At 32.9% G+C, this 20,896-nt stretch overlaps 1 protein-coding gene across 1 annotated transcript; it reads left to right on the forward strand.

Annotated features, from left to right (window-relative positions):
* Nucleotides 1-233: 233 nt before the first annotated feature.
* Nucleotides 234-20,254, forward strand: LOC130820205 (bifunctional TH2 protein, mitochondrial-like). The gene is made up of 6 exons (XM_057685482.1): nt 234-618; nt 1,818-1,926; nt 11,618-11,881; nt 12,670-12,970; nt 19,262-19,480; nt 19,718-20,254. Exons 1-6 carry the CDS (start codon nt 428-430, stop codon nt 20,098-20,100), a joined length of 1,467 nt encoding a protein of 488 aa, XP_057541465.1. The 5' UTR covers nt 234-427; the 3' UTR covers nt 20,101-20,254.
* Nucleotides 20,255-20,896: the final 642 nt, after the last annotated feature.

Genomic DNA, 20,896 nt, shown 5'->3' on the forward strand with positions numbered 1-20,896 from the left:
GCTGTGAGTAGTTGAAATCATTCGAATAGAGGCAAAAAAAAAAACAACCTACAATGAAAATTAATAATCCAAAGTTGACCTATAGCCTATAGGAAAAGCTAGATGGAAGTAATTGGACTAATAATGGAGCCATGTGAGCCCCTTTCCTCGTACATTCCATATAATTAAGTGGACCACTTTGGTATTGCTTTTTATCATCAGCCTAGTATCTCTTATAAACTCAAGAATCAAAGAGATAAGTAATGGACCTGTGCCCCTCGAGGGTAAGAGCAAAAGAAATGCCCGCTATCAAACTAAGCGATGCACATTTTATATAAGTGGACCACCTACGCATTCTAAATCACAGTTTCCATCTTCTTTTTCTAAAAACAAAAAACGTGTGTTTATATTTATCAGCACAAATCATCTCATTTTGCTTGTTCCATTGATGTCGTCATTCATGGCTAACAATGATAAAGAGAGCTTTGCTAAGGAGTTATGGAAGAAGCACAAAGGTCAAGCCATATACTCACAGTACACTCCTTTCATTATCTCATTAGCTGCTGGTAATCTTCCACTTGAAACTTTTGAAGCTTATCTCTACCAGGATATTCATTACCTCGTTGCCTACGCTCAAGCGTAAGTATTATTATACAATACTCCTTTGTATAATTGTTTGGAATGAAGTAGATGGGTGGATTGTTTTTCTTCATTCACATAATAAATCAATATGAGAAGAAAATTGAGTGATGAGTATCGGTGATTAATTAATTGAGATGTTAGTGGGCTACTCCTTAGTGACCTCTGTGAGCTTGTCTATACGACCTCATGTCCGTTTGTTAATATCTTTCATATTTCACAAATTCTCTTTTAAGATGATTGTCTTATTATGAAATAATTTTGAATTAAGCCAAATACTCTATAATTTAAGTTTAGGCTGATCTTTACATAGACCTGTTTTTGTCCATATCTTTTATATTTCACAAATAGTCTATGTTTAAATAGCAAATTAGGAGAGAAAATAAAAGGAAGGGAAGTGTAACACCCGAATTTCCTCCGTTCCCTTGCGATTTTTGTTCCGTATAGAGGGTCGGAAATTCAGGGGTGTTACAGGTAGGGAACGGAGTGAATTCGAGAGTGTTACAGGAAGGAGAAGGGAAGCAAGGGAAAAGGAAGGGATGGGTAAGAACACAGAGTATTTCTTGTTTATTTAAAAGGGAAGGAAAAGGAAAAGAAAGGAAAATAATTGATTTCCTTTTAAATAAAATTTGTCAATGTTTTCCCTTTAATTCCCTTCTTTCCAAATCCCCTCCATCTTCTTTGTTCTCATCCAAACAATTAATCCTTCATCTTTTTAATTTTCTCCTCTTTTTTTCCTCTATCTAAACATAGTGTAAAGAAAATTTCATAAAAATACAACTTTTCCTCTTCTTGTTTTATGCAAAAAAAAAAACTTTCTTCCAATGATAAGAATTGGAAAAAATTGGTTTAATTGTTACGAGGAAGACATTTGAAAGGATATTGTCAAGGAACCATTTTAACCAAAAGCTTAACTGATAGTTGAGGTCTCAGGATATGTTATATACTCTAACATATCCCCTTACACGAAAGTCCATTGAGCTAGAAGTGTGGATGCGCATAAACACTGAATATTCTACTTTAAATGAGGGGTGGTTGAGATTCGAACCCGTGACTTCTTGTCACGTTGGCTTCCAATACCATGTTAAGGAATCATCTCAACCAAAAGCTTAAGCTGATAGTTAGGGTCTTAGGATATATTATATATTCTAATAGGATTTTTTAGTTCACTACTTGATTTAATTATGTTGTTTGATTAGGGCTTATATTGCTCAAGAGTATGCTGAAGATACAAAGACAAAACAGACGCTACAAAATTTAGGAGACGACAGCATCCTATACATCGAAACTTATGCTTCTTTTTTTCAGGTTGGAATTTCTTGCAAAATTGTTAAATCTCTTTTTTACTTTATCCTCTTAAGTAAGTTATATAATTTAATTAATAGGCTTTCAAATACACTCAATGCCTACTTATTGTTCTAATAATGAATATTTACAAGTAATAAGAAAAGTTGAATATTTTAACTGATAGAAATATTATATTATTGAATAAAAATAAATTTATTGGAGAAAAATTAAAGACCATGAATAAAAAATATATAAAATAAAGTTAGTGAAAAACATATATTAACTATAAGCATGATAAAATGTTAAAATAAAGTTAGTGAAAAATTTGTTTGGATCATAAGCATAAAAAATATTAAGATAATTGTAATCAAGGCTAATTTTGTCAAAAAAATAGTAGAAAAAATATATAAAATTCTTTAGATAAACAAACAACTTAAATTGAAAAATAAAAACATCAAACAGGAATAGAAAAAGTATATTATATTGATTATTTTATATCTTAATTTCACTTAACAATATTTTTTCTTTACATGAAAAAAAAATAATGTAAATAGGTAATAATAGTTAATGTGCAAATGCAATAACTTTGGGTCTAATCAACCACATTCTCTTGCCCTCTTTCATAAGGGAATACAATTATTGTTTGTTTGTCCTCTACCGCGGTATTCTGGTTTCTGGGTATAATGGTACGATATGGTAACAATTATCTCAAGCCGAAGTAGTACATTTTTACGAACTACATTTATATAAAAGTTGATAACTTACATTATTAAAGAGGTTCAAATGTGATCCAACTCGAAAATTCGAATCGGAATCAAAAGGTACTTGAACCGAAAATATATAACTTTTTTCGGTTTACTAAACCAACAATACATGAACAAAGTTGCACCCGAATCGATTGATATCCAAAAATTAGAAAATTGAATTCAAACTCACTTTTTATAACTGCCATATAACTATTAATTGAGATTATCCGAACCTAATAGTTAACGAACCGAATCATATAACTTTTGTCAAACTTTTGTAAACCCGAATTGAATTTCGAATGAACTATTGTAAACTCAAAATGATTTTTAATTGAAAACAAGTCAAAACTCTTGGAATTTTATGATTAATTTTAATTTATGAAATTATTATTAATTTATCAAATATTTTCAACAAATTTACAAGTAATTTAATCCATCAAATCAAATAATAAATATTTGAAAACTAATTTCCAACATTACAATATTGTAGAGAACTTTATTAAAAAATCAACAAGATTCCCCATGGGTGAGATTGACATCAATTATAAATCAATAGAAAAAACTCTTATTTCATAAAGTGATTAGTTGTAAATTTAATTTGGTAGCTCTTCTCTCCTTGCTTTAATAAGAGAGATAAAATAGAGAGCAATTAACAAACAATATGGGACATAATTTATTCTGCTAGCTTTTTTCCCTTCCTTTTACAAAAGGACACTTAATTATCATTTTGTTTCCTAATAAGCAATATAGGATAAAATTTATTTTGATTTTTTGATGTTTTTCCTTGTGTCTTTTATGAGAAATCATTTTTGACCTACAATTTGCTTTTCAAGTAACGTGGGACAATATTTATGCATGTATTTCATTCAAAATATTTATTTTAACACTTACTATTATGCAATATTTAATAATTGATTAATAAAATGCTCATATATATATATATATATATATAAAATTTTGAAGTCATATTAATATTAGTGTACCGGTTATAATATTATTAATGTGAATACTAAATGCTGATATGCTGCACACCAAGTAGGTGAAGAAGCATAGTAGTTTAATAATAATAATAATAATAATAATAATAATAATAATAAATACTTAATAAGAAAATACAAGAGTACATAGGGTTGTAACTTAAGTAGGTGAGGAGTTGTTATGGTTTGGTTAAATGGAGGAGTTGAATAATTTTAATTTAATTTGGAGAAATTTTATATTTTTAAAATATATATAATGAACTCAATTGTTTTCGTGAGTGTAAAATTATAGATTATTTAAGTGAATTTAAACAAATTTATGAAATAAGATAAATAGTTTTGAGGATAAAAGAAGAGAAATAAATACGTATATGGAGAGACAATCGGCACAAATGATTTATGAAAGATTGTTGTTGTTGGATTAAATAGAGTGTAAATATCTAGATTATACAAGTGAATTTAAACAAATTTATAAAATAAGATAAATAGTTTTAGAGATAAAAGAAGAGAAAAAAAATACATATATAAAGTGAGAATTGGTACAAATATTTTAGGAAGTGACAAATGGCATAAATAATGAGTAGAATGTATGATGATGAAGTTATCCTATTAATAAAAAAAGGTGGTCATCACTATTAGGTCAATTATAAAAGTTGACTATTATGTCCTAATATTCGTAAGTCATTGGACACAATAATATAAATTTGAGGCCTAGATTTGATTGATTAGCCTTTTTAATTAATTATAAAATATATTAATATAGTTGAACCAACTATAAATGATAACATTACCATGATGGAGGATATGCGTAAAATATAAGTATGCTTTTATAGCATTATAGGTTATCACTCATCATTTGAATTTATAAAATCATCTTCCTTAAATTGTACTTTTGATGATTTCTTGTATAGTACGATATTTTTTTTTAATTTGTTGATTATAAAAACATACACTAATAGATCGAGTGTTGATTATTGAATTTTAAAGTATAATTGATTCATATTCTATTATATTATTATCTTATTGTTAGTCTAAGAGATTAAAATATATTTTCATAAATAAACTTTTAAAACTATATAGCTACATATATATATATTTCAAAAGTGTCTACTTGATGGTTTATTATATCAAATAATGGACATATACACTATAAATGTTTGTAAGTCAACCCTATAATGCTTTTAAACGACTGAAGATAAACAATTGTGAAACCAAACATTGTGATGAAGTTGATTTAAAAGTAAGTGTAAGAAAATAGCAATTATATCCCCAATTAAAGCAATAAAAATATTGATATTTCAAATCGGATAAATCAATTGTTAATTTTTTTTTTGGTAATTAAATAAGCCTACATCAATGTAAAACCAACTATCAACTTCATCTAATATTGACCTGATCGATAGAACTCCCTAACAGTCTCCCATTCAAAAAAAATCTTGAATGCGATTTGTGCCCCAAAAAATCAAACTAATTATAAACCGATGACAATGCGAGCCCTATTGACACTTGACTCGAATTTTAACTAGTAACAAACCGGTGAACTCAAAACGTGAATATTATTTATTGAACCGATACGTAACAAACCGATCTAACTTATGTATGACCGGTCGCCGCATACAATCGAGAATTAAATGATTTCAAATCCGGCCTAATTGAATGACACTCGTCCGAAATGAATCCGGTGACCCAAATGAACACCTCTATATATAAGGACCATACGGAGTAAAATATATTAAAATAAGGATGACCAAATTAATTTTAATCCAAAAAATATGATCGAAATAGACATATTATTTAGGTGAAAAAAATTAAAAAAATCTTAAAGTAAAAAATGAGTATATTAAATAAGTTGATTGTATGGACCATTTCATGGTGAAATAATCACATATAAGACTTGATGTTGTTTGATTATTTAAACACTATTTGCCCGATCAGTTTTTTTATCTACAAGAAGGATTTATTCATTGAACATAGTAGAATTTACATATTGATTCAACAAACTCAGTTGATTTGCTTTTTTTTTTCCTTAATAGTGTGGGGGTTTACAAATGAAGAGAGATAGAGATTTCTTTTCACATGTATTTGATCTATTTAGTTTGTATGTGTTTTTTATTAGAAAAATATTTTCAAGAATAATCAACTTATTTTACACACTATAAGGGAAAGGACGCAAACCATCTAAGCTAAACTCCTCTCAAACCCCATTAAAGATAAAGTTCTCTCAAATCTTTATCGATAAAAACAAAAAAATACAAACTTTATTGAAAAAGTAAACCTTTTTCCTCTCCCGGAACAAACAATCTAAGATACAAGGCTAAAACAAAGAAAACAAAAGCAAACTTGGCAGAGGGATTAAATCATAATTAGTAATCTCTTTTTTTAGTTATAAATCTTGCATTGGTAATAACAAATTTCAATCCAACAGCCATGCCTGACTTCATATTAGCCACCAAAGTAAACGACTTATAACCACACTATCTCACATCGCTTTATTAGTTTATATTTTTTATCAAATATACGCGCAAGCTTTTATTCTGCGGTTGTTTAGCCTCGCAACAATAGAAATGATACTTGAGCCTTCAATATCCTCTTGACTCCTATTTACTCTTCAATATCCTTCTTTGATGGATTTTTCTTAATGATTTTACCATCCCCACAGATGAATTCTTATCAACAATGTTACCACTCTTCAAGGATGGTATCTCTGTCTCATCATCATTGCAACTAAACTGAGTAGTTTTCTGTAGTTTTTCAACTCCCAACAACAAAGAATCTACCATTAGTCTTTGCTTTTCCACCATTATTAACAAGATCTCATTCTCTCTTTGGAGCTCCATTAATCGACTTCTCATTTCTTGTATACCTAATATTTTCTCTCTCCAAAGGTTTCAATAAAGCACAATAGCTTCAACAAGCCCTCTAAACACATATCAACTTTTACCATCACTCATTTACCAAACTCCATGCTTTCCTTTACTCAATTCCCCTAGGAAACACTCCAAGCTCGATACCGATTGCAAGGGAAGGTGCTTGGACCCTCAAATGACAATAATAGGTATAGAGGGGAATAGCAAAACAAAGTATGAAGACGAAGCAATAAAAAGGTTGAAGCTTTGATGAACAAAGCTCATATACAACACATAAAAAGTGTCTCGAACACCTACCTTTTAAGTGAGATTATTTATATAACTAATCAATATTATACTAATAAAATACCACTCACAATGTTTCATCACACACAATAAAGCTTAAATCTTGCACCTTTAATTGCGCTCATTCATCGTATACAAGAGAACACACTAGGAAGTTGAAATCCTATTTTTTCCATATATTAGCCTTCTCCCCATCAATCTAAATTTGATTTAGGGACAATATAGCCCTCAAAAAAATTAGAACAACTTTAGCTAAAAGGGAAAATTCGTTGGCCCACGCAAAACAGAATGCTCAATTTGCGCCTTGCATTAGAGTGCTCGAACGAGCTCTATATGTGCTCGAATGAGCACCTTCTCGCAAGAATTTACTATTTTCTATATTAGTTTGCCTCATTCAAGGCACCTAACTTAATAATGGCATCCCTTATTCATCTTTTTGACTTGATCTATGCACTTTATTCCTTGTTCAAGGCACCTTCATGAACACCCTTGTTTTTTCTCTTTGTAGCTCCATTATTGTTAAAATATAATGTGACTCGAACAGCAGTCCGCGGGACGCGGAGTTGGTTCTGTCTCCGTTTCACGACTCGCGTAGTTTTACATGGCTCGCGTAATGGTGGTTTCTTGGCATGTTTTTGGCCGATTATTCTTAGTTTTTGACGGTTTCTTTTGTATTTTCTTAACCTAATTCCTTTTTATTATGAGGTATACTATATAAAGGCCCTATGTAATTAGAATTAGCATAGGATGCAATGAAAAACACAAAGTGAGGAAAACTAAGAGAGAAAAAGCTTGGAGATCCATATTGTTGTGGTTTCTTGTGTTTATCTAGTAATCTCTCGGTTTATAGTGAAAAGTTTATTCTCGGTGCCGGTGGATGTAGCTATCACGTTGATAGTGAACCACATTAATTTCTCGTTGACATTTTCTTTATTGCTTGTTTGAATCTATATTGTTTCATTATTGTTTTCGATCGTTGCTTCCGTTGTCGCACAACAATTGGCATCAAGAGCTCAAGTTTATTCCTAGGAAGAGTTTTTGAAGGAAACAATGGTAGGAGATTCTACAATAAGGATTGGGAAATTTAATGGAAATAATAGCTTTGGGCTATGGCAGATTAAGATGAAGGTGTTATTAAAGCAGTTGCAGATTTGGCGTCCGTTGATCCCAAAGAGTGCGGCAACTACGTTGGGATCTGGAGACGGATGGACTGATTAACAGTTAGTAGTGATGGAAGAGAAGGCTCATTCTACCATCTTACTAAGTCTTGATGATCATATCATCACGGAGGTTGCTGATCAGGAGACGACCGCAGAATTATGGTTAAAATTAGAGTCACTGTACATGACAAAATCTTTAACCAACAAATTGCTACTGAAACAGCGGTTGTTTAGCCTCAGGATACAGTCAGGTACGCCATTAAGGGATCATCTAAAAAATCTTAATTCTATTTTATTAGATTTGCGTAATTTAGAAATTAAAATAGATGATGAGGATGCAGCGTTAATATTGCTTGTTTCTCTACTGAATAGTTATGAGAACTTTGTGGAGTCTTTTGTGGTTGGCAAAGACTCGTTGACCCTAGAAGAAGTGAAGGCAGCACTTTATACTAGGGAGTTGCGTCAAAAGGCAACAGGTGATAATGAGAATTATGGCAGTGGGTTAGTTGTTAGGTCGGGTAGAAATTCTATAAAGAATAAGGGGTCTAACAATAGTAATGGTGCTAGGTTAGATACTTGTAATAGTAGAGATGGGTCTAGCAACACTAAGACCATAATATGTTACCACTGTCAGGAACCAGGACATTTTAGGTCTAAATGTCCAGAATTAAAGAATAAATCTCATGCCACAGTAGTCGAAAGTAAACAGAACAAGAGCTATGATTCGGAGGAAGATTTAACATTGATTAGTTGTGTTGAGTCTAGTGATTTGGTTGATAGCTGGATTCTTGATTCTGGTAGTTCGTTCCATATGAGTCCTCGTCGGGATTGGTTTGATACTTATGAGTCTTGTTTTGGGGGTTCAGTTATGATTGCTAACGGTACTCCATGTGAAGTAGTAGGTATTGGTTCCATGAGACTTCGGACTAGTGATGGGAGAAGGGTTACTTTGACTAAGGTGAGACACGTTCCTGCATTGGAGAAGAACTTGATATCGCTTGGGACCTTAGATGATTTGGGGCTCAAGGGTGAGTTTAGCAATGGGGAAGTGAGTTTCTTTAAGGGTTCGGATTTGATACTTAAGGGTGTCAAGGTGAAATCCCTGTATGTCTTTCAGGGTGTTACGCTGCTTAGTTCTGCAGTTAGCACTTCTACTTGTCACCAGGAGATGACAATTTATGATAGGCATGGTCATATGGGTGAAAGTAGAGGGCTGGAATTTTCCATTGAGAATCGTCTTACAAGTGTCAAGGATGCCTACCTTGAGGAAGACAGGCATTGTGTGTTTGGGTTTAAACACGGGTGTGAGCTTAGCATTGAAGCTCATGATCACTTGTATGGTAAAATGGTTAGTTGGCTACATTTGAATAGTTCGTTTTGTGGATTTGTTATGTTCTGTGTTTTAGGTATTTTGTGGCATCATACCTATAGGATAACACCATTGCAGGACGGTGTGATAAGAATAGCAAATTAGACCTTGTTAGGGAGAGTCTTATGCATGCTCTCTGGTACTTGGTTGTTGAGTAGATACTGAATTAGTTTGTTCGATCGGGATTTACACACGGGATTAGAGGTGCCCAGTGTGTGTGTGGTGTGGCTCAGTAAGGTATCTTGCTATCTCATATTTGCAGCAGCTGGTTATGGTGATAGTGGTACCGAGTTTGAGGTGGAGTATGAGGTTAACTCCTCATCCATTTCTGTTAGACCCCAGATTGATGATGTTGATGCTACCCCAGGTATCTCTCTGACTGTGATTTCTGGTGCTATCTTTATCTCTGTAGATAGTTTAAAGGAGTTAGTACAGGGAACATTCCGCCGATCTAAAGAGTTTCAAGAAAAGCCTATATGTGTTCTCGAGAAGTCTAATAGGTTGGTTGTAAGGAGTGTTGTTTTGGTTGCTATAAGTGTGGTAGGTTATGCATTGAACCTTGTGGGATTAGCAAGGTTGGTAGCCAATTTTGTGGAGTCACTTAGACCACCAACTTATGAGCACGTAGTAGAGTATTGAGCGGGCGCATTGGCTTGCTATGACTTTACATATGAGCAGAGTGTGGGAACTGTTGTATGTACTGGTAGAGTTACTTAGCTCAATTACATCACCTCATTTGAGACTAAGTCGGTCTACATGTCTAGAGTAATGGTTCGGTGTTTGAAGTATGCTGTGATGTGTACTTGTTTTGCGCATGCCAGAAGTGTCATTTGTAGGTTTGTGACTCAACCTGGGTGGGGGCACTAGCAGGTAGAGATTTGTTCTCTCTATAGTTTTCTTGGATCAGCTGTTGTGTTTCTTATGTACGGGAATGATATTAAGTGCTTTGTTACATCGTTTGATGTTCGGGAGAAGCACAGTGTAGTCAGATTTCATTCGGAACGCACGTACATGAAGATAGAAGTAAAGAAGGTAGGATGGTCTGACAGTCCTAGTAGATTTGTTACTATGCTGGATTCATTAGCATAGGCCCTTAGGGACGGTGTGAGAGAGCCCACAGGTGGAGGTGTGCACAACCTCAAGGTGGAGCTTGCCTATGTACTCTTGATGCAGATGGAGCATTATGAGTGAACTTGTGATGCTACTTGAGCGTTATGAGTTGTTATACTTGGAAACGAGTATGTGATGGGTCTTAGTTGAAGACTTATCGGGATGGGTCTTGGTTGGAAACTTGTCGGGATGTATGGCTTATGCTTGAGCTTTGCATCGGGTTTGGCTTGAGAATGGTTTTGCTTTACTATGGTTTGATGAGGTAGTGGTTGACTACGTGTTCTCGCCAAGGTGGAGATTGTTGAAATATAGTGTGACTCGAACAGCAGTCCGCGGGGCGCGGAGTTGGTTCTGTCTCCGTTTCACGACTCGCGTAGTTTTACACGGCTCGCGTAATGGCGGTTTCTTGGCATGCTTTTGGCCGATTATTCTTAGTTTTTGACGGTTTCTTTTGTATTTTCTTAACCTAATTCTTTTTTATTATGAGGTATACTATATAAAGGCCCCATATAATTAGAATTAGCATAGGATGCAATGTAAAATACAAAGTGAGGAAAATAAGAGAGAAAAAGTTTGGAGAGCCATTGTTGTGGTTTCTCGTGTTTATCTTGTAATCTCCCGGTTTATAGTGAAAAGTTTATTCTCGGTGCCGGTGGATGTAGCTATCACGTTGATAGTGAACCACGTTAATTTCTCGGTGTGATTTTCTTTATTGTTTGTTTGAATCTTTATTGTTTCATTATTATTTTCGATCCTTGCTTTCGCTGTCGCACAACAATTATCATGGCACATCAAAGATCCTCCTTCATTCGTTTATTGAATTTGCAACCATGAATCAGTCAACTCCTGTACTCGCCCAACATTGTGTGTATTGGCTTGATTTAATGAATAATCACGTCCACACATGGGTAGTTTGTTTTTTGTACTAATAGTTCAAATTTTAAATTAGTGTCATACTTAGCTTCCATTAATATTCGAATATATTATTCTTGTTATTAATTTATGGATTAATTTTTGTGCTTTTTAAGGTTGAAATCTTTAGCTACAAAGATAGAAAACACAATGCTTTACAATTAACACTCAAAAAGATACAAAAGGAGAGTGTACATTACTATTTAGCATTATATGCAGAATTTGACCATTCCCTTTACATATATATATGTATTATATATCAATGATTATTGTACGAACATTGCAGGAATTGGGTTTAGAATATAAGCCAGGTAGTGTTCCCAAGAATGAAGCAACAATAAAGTATATTGATTTCTTGCTAGAAGCAGCAAGAACAAAAATTACAGTCTACACATTTGCAGCAATGACACCCTGCGAACGGTTATATGCTTATCTGGGTTGGGAGGTTAACAACACTTTGACTCCAGAAGAGCTCAAAGCTAACAAATATAAGAGATGGATCGAAGAAAATTCATCTGGACCTCCTGAGCCCAAAAAAAGGAGAAATTTGGTAAATTTTTGAGAAATCATTGTCCTTATTTATTATTAAACTATGACTTCTTATATTGAAAGTTTATTTGGTGATTTCTAACTTTTCAAAATTGAGTAATTTTCATGTGTACGATAATATTTTATATTGTTATGTTCTATAAGATCAACTTAAATAGGGTCTTCTTGTTCATTCATGTGCCTATAAAAAAAGCTAAAAGGATCTTAAAAACTCAAGAGAAAATAAATATCATAATATTGCTTTTTTTATTTGTGAAATTTTAACTATTGTATAAATAAGAACTAATAATTCATAATGCATAATAAGCACAAAAAATATAAATTATATCTAGATATAATTCAAGCAAATATCATCCTTGTACATAAAAATATTTTATTTGGACACTAATATATTTAGGGCCCTGGGCGATAGCCCATTTATCCTGGCTAATCGACGACAATGAGCTTAAATTTTTAACTTAGAATTGATTAAATAACCTAAACACACACACACATACACACACACATATACATATATATATATATATATATATATATATATATATATATATATATATATATATATATATATATATATATATATATATATATATATATATATATATATATATATATAATACTATGTGTCCAAGCATGAAATAAATAAAATATTATATAAAAATTTAGTTAAAAATAATTACTAAAATACATTATTTTATTGATTACAAAAAATTATAGTATTTGCCATGAAAATATTATCCTTTAAAATTTGATAAGCAACTAATGTTATGGGATTATTTTTCAATATAGAGAAGTGCTGAGAACATGGAATACTTCATCAATAAGCTAAGTGCAGGACTACCCCAGGAAGAACTAGACAAAATTGAGGAGTATTATAAGAAGGGTCTAGAACATGAGACGGAATTCTTTCTAGCACAAGAAATAGTCGGACAAGAGGTTGTAGTTCCTCTTTGGCAGCAACTTCGAGGGTTAAAGTTCCCATTGGTTTCAAATTTTGACCTTTGTTGCACCAAATCATCTATTGATTCGGAAAGACTTCAAGTTTATGAGCAGGGTATAGCCAATGAACTTCTTAAAAGGATTCCCCCAGGTAAAAATGCTCAACACCTCATGTTAAATATTTGTTTGATTGAGGTTTAAGATATTTAAGATCAAGATATATTTCATAAAATCTTGTTTGCATAGAGTTAAAAGGGTTTAAATATTTTTATTTTAGATTATGATATGAAATGTGAGCTAAGATCGATAAGGTTTGAAGTACCTTGATGAACGATAACAAATTTAATGACTTAACAATGTTTGAAAGAAAATAAAATGCGAAAAAATGACTCAATGATTTAATGAGATTCATCCAATGATGGCTACATCCTCCGTAGTGTATAGTTTGAGGCCATAGCCTCTTCGTACGTACTTTTCGTGCTGTTTAGTATTACAAACTGATTAAGAGAATGCAAAGCCTATGTGTTAAGGCTTAGGGTTTGTGTTTGATGTGTTTGGATGAATTAATGAGCTCTTTCTTTATAGGGGTAATTGCACTAAATAACATTCAATACATTAAAACTATGAATTAATAATATTGAAACACATCGAAGGACTTAAAGAGGCAAAAAATGTATCCAAAGCTTCCCCTACACAGCCTACCAGTTTTAGCCAAGACTATGCTCGTTCGAGCAGGGGCTTCTAATAGCTACTATTTTGGGAACATTGAAGTGCTCGTTTGAGCTCCTATATGCCCATTCGAGTACTCTCTTCCAGACTCTAGTGTTCCCTTTTGAACTACATGCTCGTTCAAGGTAAGAGAGCTACTTTGAGTGCCTTGTTCAAGCACCTCATGTAGCATTTGAACATTGAACCCTTAAACTCCTCATTAACGTACATTTATCATCCAAGTTTAAATCTCCTTTATTACACCAAACATTGAACCATACTCTAAACATTATCATTAACACACAAATGAATCCACCAACATAACTACCCATTAAGTGACAAACTTAAACACCCAAAAAGATTCCATCTCTATGCACCCATGAATGCATAGACTTGAATGGTGTACTCAAGGCACCATAACTTCAACAATATCCACCTTGAATTGAGTTCACTCAAGTCAAAGCATTCATCAATCCACTTCATCTTACAAGAATATAAACAAACTTAAAACAACATACACACCTTACATGCCCTAAAGGGAATCACATCAAGCAAGGAGGTAGACCAACCTCTTATAAACACAACTATAATAAAAACTTCTAACAAAATCATGTGAAATCATGAAAGAATCAAACCTCTTATACCGTTGCCTTGGCGATTGCTTCAACCCATACAATGATCTTTTCAATCTACACACATGACCTTCCTTACCAGCGACCTCAAAACCTTCCGGTTGCTTCAAGAAATTTCCTCTTCAAGATCACCATGAAGAAGTCGATTTTACATCCAATTGATGCAACTCCAAATCCTCCATTGCCGCCAAATCTAGTAGTGCCCTTATAGAAGAGTGCTTCACGACCAGTGAAAAAACCACATGAAAATCGACACTCTCAATTTGAGAGTATCCCTTTTGCTACTACCCTTGCTTTGTAGATAGGAGAAACATCACTAAAAGGACCCTCCTTCCTCCTGAATATCCATTTGCACCCAACGATCTTTTTTTTCTTTGGTGCTTCAACGATATCCCATGTTTCTCTCTTTGTAAGTGATTCCATCTCTTGCTTCATGGCTATCGACCATTTGCTTGAGTAATTTGAGGCCATAGCCTCTTTGTACGTACTTAGTTAATGCAACCCTTTGACTTCGCTAGCAATGTTGAGAGCATATGCAACATAATCATACTCTTCAATGTATCTCCTTAGAGCCACGATCTTCCTCTTTTTTCTTGTTGTGGATAAAGGAGGAGATCTATGTTAAACATCATCATCATTTTCATCTTCATAAATATTAGGAGTTTTTACCTCCTCTTGTGCATCAATTTGATCAATTACAACATCATTTACAACATTTTCAATGGGCATTTCCACACTAGATACTAACATGTTTTTTCATCAAATACAACTTCTCTAGAAGTGATTATTCTTTTTGACTCATTACACCACACCCTATACCCCTTTACACCCACCCCATATCCCACAAATATGCATTTTCTAGCCCTAGCTTCCAACTTTCCATCATATAAATGAATATAAGCCGGACAACCAAAGACTCTAAGTTTAGAATAAAATACATGAATATAACCCACTCTAAGACTAGTATAAGGTAAGCGATTGATTAAGTAACATGTCGTAGCCACCACTTCGGCCCAAAAATGCTTCCCTAAGTTTGCTTCAATGTTTGGCATACACCGAGCCCTCTTCAATAATGTTTTATTCATCCTCTCAGCAACACCATTTTGTTCAGATCGTCCTACACAAGTTCTATGTCTAACAATACCTTCACAAACACAATATTTAAGACATTTATTATCAACAAGTTCAAGACCATAACGGTCCTCAAGGTTGTACAATCGTTTAGAGACAACAAAAGGGGGGGGGGGGGGAATTTTTTTTGAATATTTTATTTGTTTTTACCCTGTTTTGTGGAATTAAAACTTGAACTTGATACGCAAACATAGAAAGAGAAAAACAAATTTTTATGTGGAAACTTTCTAGGCCTTCTAGAAGGAAAAACCACGATCTCCTGGGATTTTAAAACACGTTACTATGTTTTAAGCAATTAGTTACAATTACATTAAACAATCACACCTATGCCAATTTGATTTTCTCTCTAAATTAATCTTTCTCTTGCTTCCCTACGAAGCTCGTGCTTCCTCTATGAAGCTCTCTTTCACCCCTGAACTTCCCCAAGTCTAGTTATAAGATTTTTCTTAAAAACCATTTTACAAAGGCCAAAACCTAAGGATAAAACTAACGAGTTGCACAAGAAATATTTCTAAGTTAATTGTCACTAAGGAGCAATGAGTATTTCTTGATACACCAAAAAAATAACAAATAAAAACAATTCCTTTTATAAAGGAGATTGTCACGTAGCCTTGTAAAAAGAATAACTACCCACTTCACTCCTAGATCCTAAAATAAAGGAGGAATGGGTAAATATTTTTTGTACGTAATAAAATGCTAAGATTTTTGTTTACTAAATAAGGCAAATGAATTTTTCTAAACAAAAACCTAATAGATCATGCCTTATTAAGTGGAGAAAAAATAGGAGAAACTTTCTCCACCACTTTAGAAAGTTGACGGTTACTAAAATAATTATGATTAAAATTCCTTTGCCAATTAACTCTTTAACATAATTATGCAACTAATTAATTTTACCCATACATCAACTAAGAAAAACCAGAAACTACTTTCTTCAGAATTTTTTCATTGACGTTGAATCTTCCAGACTTGAATCTTGGGAACAATGGACTGTCTGCACTCATCAACAAGTATCGTCAGACTATCAAATTAGGAACAGTAGACCTCCTGCCTACACTTTGACATCCAACAACTATCTTCTTGTCTAACTTCCTTCGATATCTCAGACACTTACAAAGTTCATAGACCAAGTTTTAGGTACTATCAACGATCCTACTTCGGACCGGATATCGACCTGCAACAATCTCTAAAATACACTTGTTTATATTAAGTTTAGTCATTATCAAAACCTGAAAGGGCCAACAAAGGTCTTGATGCTCTTATCGATCTTTTTCTCAATCATTTTCTTCCATTCTCAGAAAACATCAAATACTTCATTTTTGAATTTAATGAACTAACACCAAACTTCCTTGAGAATTCATCTATGAAAGTAACCAAGTAATTACAACCACTAAGTGAGGGCTTTTTTAAAGACCCCCACAAATCGGAATGAATATAATCAAGTATCCCCTTAGTGTTGTTTATGGCGGGTTTAAAACTAACCTTCTTATGTTTCCCATAAACACATTGTTCGCAAAAGCCAAGGCTCCTAAACTTTTTACCATCACATAAATCTTGTTTAGAAAGTTCATACATACCTCTTTCTCCTATGTGACCAAGTCTCAAGTGCCACAGCTTTGTTTCATGATTGGACAGTGTGTTTATGGAAATATTCGCCGAGCCAGAGATAGTTGAACCTTCAAGAGCATACAAGCTCCCATTCATTTCCCTTTCATCACCACAAGTGAGTCTCTAATAATCTCATAACTCCACCTTCACAAGTAATCTTACACCTAATCTTATCAAGAGTACCCAAACATATGAGATTCTTTTTTAACCCTGGAATATGCCTCACATCTGTCAAGGTTCTCATCATTCCATCAAACATTCTCATTTTCTTACAAGTTGTATTTTTCCATGGTCACATTTCCCCCATTAATACTCTCATATGTTTGGAAGAAATTTTTGTTGGGTGTCATATGGAATGTGCACCCCAAGTTAAGAATCCATTCATCACTATCTTTGTACCCATGTGTGGCAACTAAAACACCACTATCATCATTATCATTCACGTAGCTACCATCGACATTACTAGTTGCGTCACTAGCCCTATCATCACTAGCATTTTTCTTTTTTCATTTCCCACAATCCTTCTTATGTGGCCTTTAAGCTTACAATAATTGCAAGACTCATTTTTGTTAGGCTGCGTGACTTTGACCTCCTTTTACTCTTGGTTTTACTCTTACTAGTAGAACCTTTCTAAAAAGTACTCCCTCTAACAAACAACCTATCACCCGAGCCACCTTATATTTAATGTGACGATTGTGTATCAATTAAATCCCTTTGTGTTAAGGCATTTTTCACATCATCACTACTCACGTTATCTGTACAGTAGAGTTTCTCTAAAATTCTTGTAAGATAGAGATAGAGAAAATAAAAGGTAAATAGCCAAGTCTTCATCATCAAGCTTGACATCTATGTTTAGCAAATCCATAACAATGGAATATAACTCATCCAAGTGTGTTTCTAATGGTTTACCTTTCTCTAAGTGTAGATTGTAGAGTCTACTGTTCAAAAGTAGCGTATTGGTAACACTCTTGGCCATATAGAGTGATTCCAATTTCTCTTATATGCCCTTGGTTGTAGTTTCATTAACAGTTTCTCTTAGCACTTCATGGGAAAGGCATATTTAAATTGCCGATAGTGCCTTTGTGTCAATCTCTTCCCATCTCGTCGTGTTCATTCTTTCATGCATTTTGTCTACACCATGAATGGGCTTTTGCACACCGTTTTGATCAAAAATGGCTTTCGTCTTGACTTGCCATAACCAAAGTTCACACTCCTATCAAACTTCTCTATGTCAAGCTTTATTGTGGACATGTTTCACACACAAAAGACTTCTAAATCACTGTAACAATGACTTGGCTTTGATACCAATTGAAATGTGAGCTAAGATCGATAAGTTTCGAAGTTCCTTGATGAACGATAACAAATTTCAATGACTTAACAATGTTTGAAAGAAAATAAAATGTAAAAAATGACACAATGAATTAAGTAGGTTCATTCAATGATGGCTACGTCCTCTGTACTGTGTAGTTTCTTATTTATACTATTTAAAAGGAGCATTAAAAGTCTTACAATAAAGTATTACAAATTGAGTAAGAGAATGCAAAGGCTATGTGTTTAGGCTTGGGGTTTTTGTTTGATGTGTTTGGATGAACAAATGAGCTCCCTATTTATAAGGATGATGTCACTAAATAACATTCAATACATTAAAACTATGAATTACTCCAAGAACTTTAAGAGGCAAAACACGAATCCAAAGCTTTCCCTGCACAGCCTGCTCGTTTGAGCCAGGACTATGGTCGTTCAAGAAGGGGCTTCTGACAGCTACTGTTTTGAGAACATTGAAGTGCTCATTTGAGCTCCCATATGCTCGTTCAAGCACTCTCTTCTAGAACCTATTGTTCTCTTATGAAGTACATGCTCGTTCAAGACGAGAGAGCTTCTTTGAGTGCCGTATTCAAGCACCTCGTGTAGCATCTAAACATTGAACCCTTAAACTCCTCATTAAAGTAAATTTATCATTAAGGTTTAAGTCTCCTTCAATACACCAAGCAGTGAACCATACTTTAAACATCATCATTAGCACACAGATTAATCCACCAACTTAATTGCCCATTAATTTAAGTGACAAACTTAAACACCGAAAAAGATTCCATCTCTATGCACCCATGAATGCATAGACTTGAAAGGTGTACTTAAGGCCATAACTTCAACATGATATATAATTATGTAACTCGTCAAATTATGTGCTTCTCCGACCTAAGTAGGATAATAATTTTCATAAACTCTTTCTAATAAATGAGTTAGCTGGCTGTGTATGTCCAATATAAGTAGGATAATATTTTTCATGAAATTTTATTAAATCTAAAATTATGAAAATTTGCGAGTAATGCTAATGTATTTAACAATTAATATTTCTTATTTTACAGGAGAATATAATTTCGCAGCTATACAAGAAGCTTTTGCATTCGTTTCTAACTTAGAGAAAACATCATTTCCAAAAGATGTGAGCTTTGGAGAATTTCAGCCTAAAAGTGATTCTATAAACTTAATGTTGAATGTTTTACAGAAAGATTATTTGGATGCAAGTGCTTATGTAATTTCAGCATATTGGAGTGATGATACTATTTTATCAGCTTTAACAAAAGGTAAAGAGCTATTTACATTTTTTTCGCTAAACCTACGTAGTATTTTATGTTACAATAATATCTTGTATCTACTTTTGAGTGTTACGAAAGGCTGATGTTTTAGTATTAATTTTGCATTGAAATATATTTAAAAAAAAAAAAAAAAAAAAGTATTGGTGGTTGACTTTTAGATCCAATTGGAATATAACTTGCTCTTCTGCACAACGGAATGTTAACCTTCTTTGTATTCTACAGAAGGTTTGGAGCACAAAATATCACATGCAGGAAACAAAGGTTCAGTTGAATCTTCCATTGATAAACTTGAAGCATTCATTGATATATTGAAGAAAAATGATAACCAAGGAAACAATTTGAGTTTATATATTGGAGATTCAGTTGGTGATTTGCTTTGTTTGCTCAAGTCAGACATTGGAGGAATTGTTAATGGGTCATATGAAGAATTGTTAAAGGTCGGACAACACTTTTTAGTTTCATTTGTTCCATTATTTAAAGGTTTAATTGACAAACAAAGGGAATACAAAAAACAAGTATCTCTATCTTCATGGAAGCCTAATCCCGGAGTTATTTACACTTTTACTTATTGGGCTGAAATTGAGGCATTTATTTTGGTTGGATCCTAAGCTAAAATTTTAGCAAATGAGGATGAATTTTAAACATTTAATATTGGATTGTAATATTAAAAAATAAATAATGAATATTTGGATGCATTGTAATCGTAACAATAATCAATGTTGGATTGTAATATAAATAATCAATGTTGGATTCTAAGATAAATAATAATGTTCGCTTGTTATATATACCAAATAATATCTAAACTATATTCGATTTTTTATAAATAATAAAGTGGTATGAAAATATGTTATTTTAGTTAGACTCTAGAAAATAGTAATTTCCTCTTTTCAAAAATGTGTTTACATTTAAGTAACATATAAAATAGTAGTCCATAAATAGTTGACATGTATGTCCTTCAAAATAATTCACATGTTTGCATATATACCTTTTCTTATTTTTTCTATATTGTATTTTGCTGGTATATTTATTTCTATTACTCAAATTTTGCAACAAATTAAGATATTACTGTATCTATTTTTGGTATATCATAAAATATAAAAAATAAATATGCAAAAAAAATACTTTATCGGAGTATTAAGAGAAATAATGCCAAACCAGTTCTAATAAGAAAAAAAATATATGAAAATAAAAGCTAATGACAAATTAAAAATTAGAAGTATCAATATACAATATACTAAAACAAAATACAGCTCACATAAGTAACCAAAAAAATTGACGAGTTGTCACTTTCTTATGAGATTTTTTCTCTCCTTTAAACAAAGATGATGTCATTAAATGTTAAGGATGATTATACGATGATTAATTTCACCATCATTAAAACTTTACTTGGGATTTTAAATGTTA

The sequence above is a fragment of the Amaranthus tricolor genome, chromosome 8, assembly GCF_026212465.1.
Source record: "Amaranthus tricolor cultivar Red isolate AtriRed21 chromosome 8, ASM2621246v1, whole genome shotgun sequence".
In the NCBI taxonomy this organism is placed as follows: domain Eukaryota; kingdom Viridiplantae; phylum Streptophyta; class Magnoliopsida; order Caryophyllales; family Amaranthaceae; genus Amaranthus; species Amaranthus tricolor.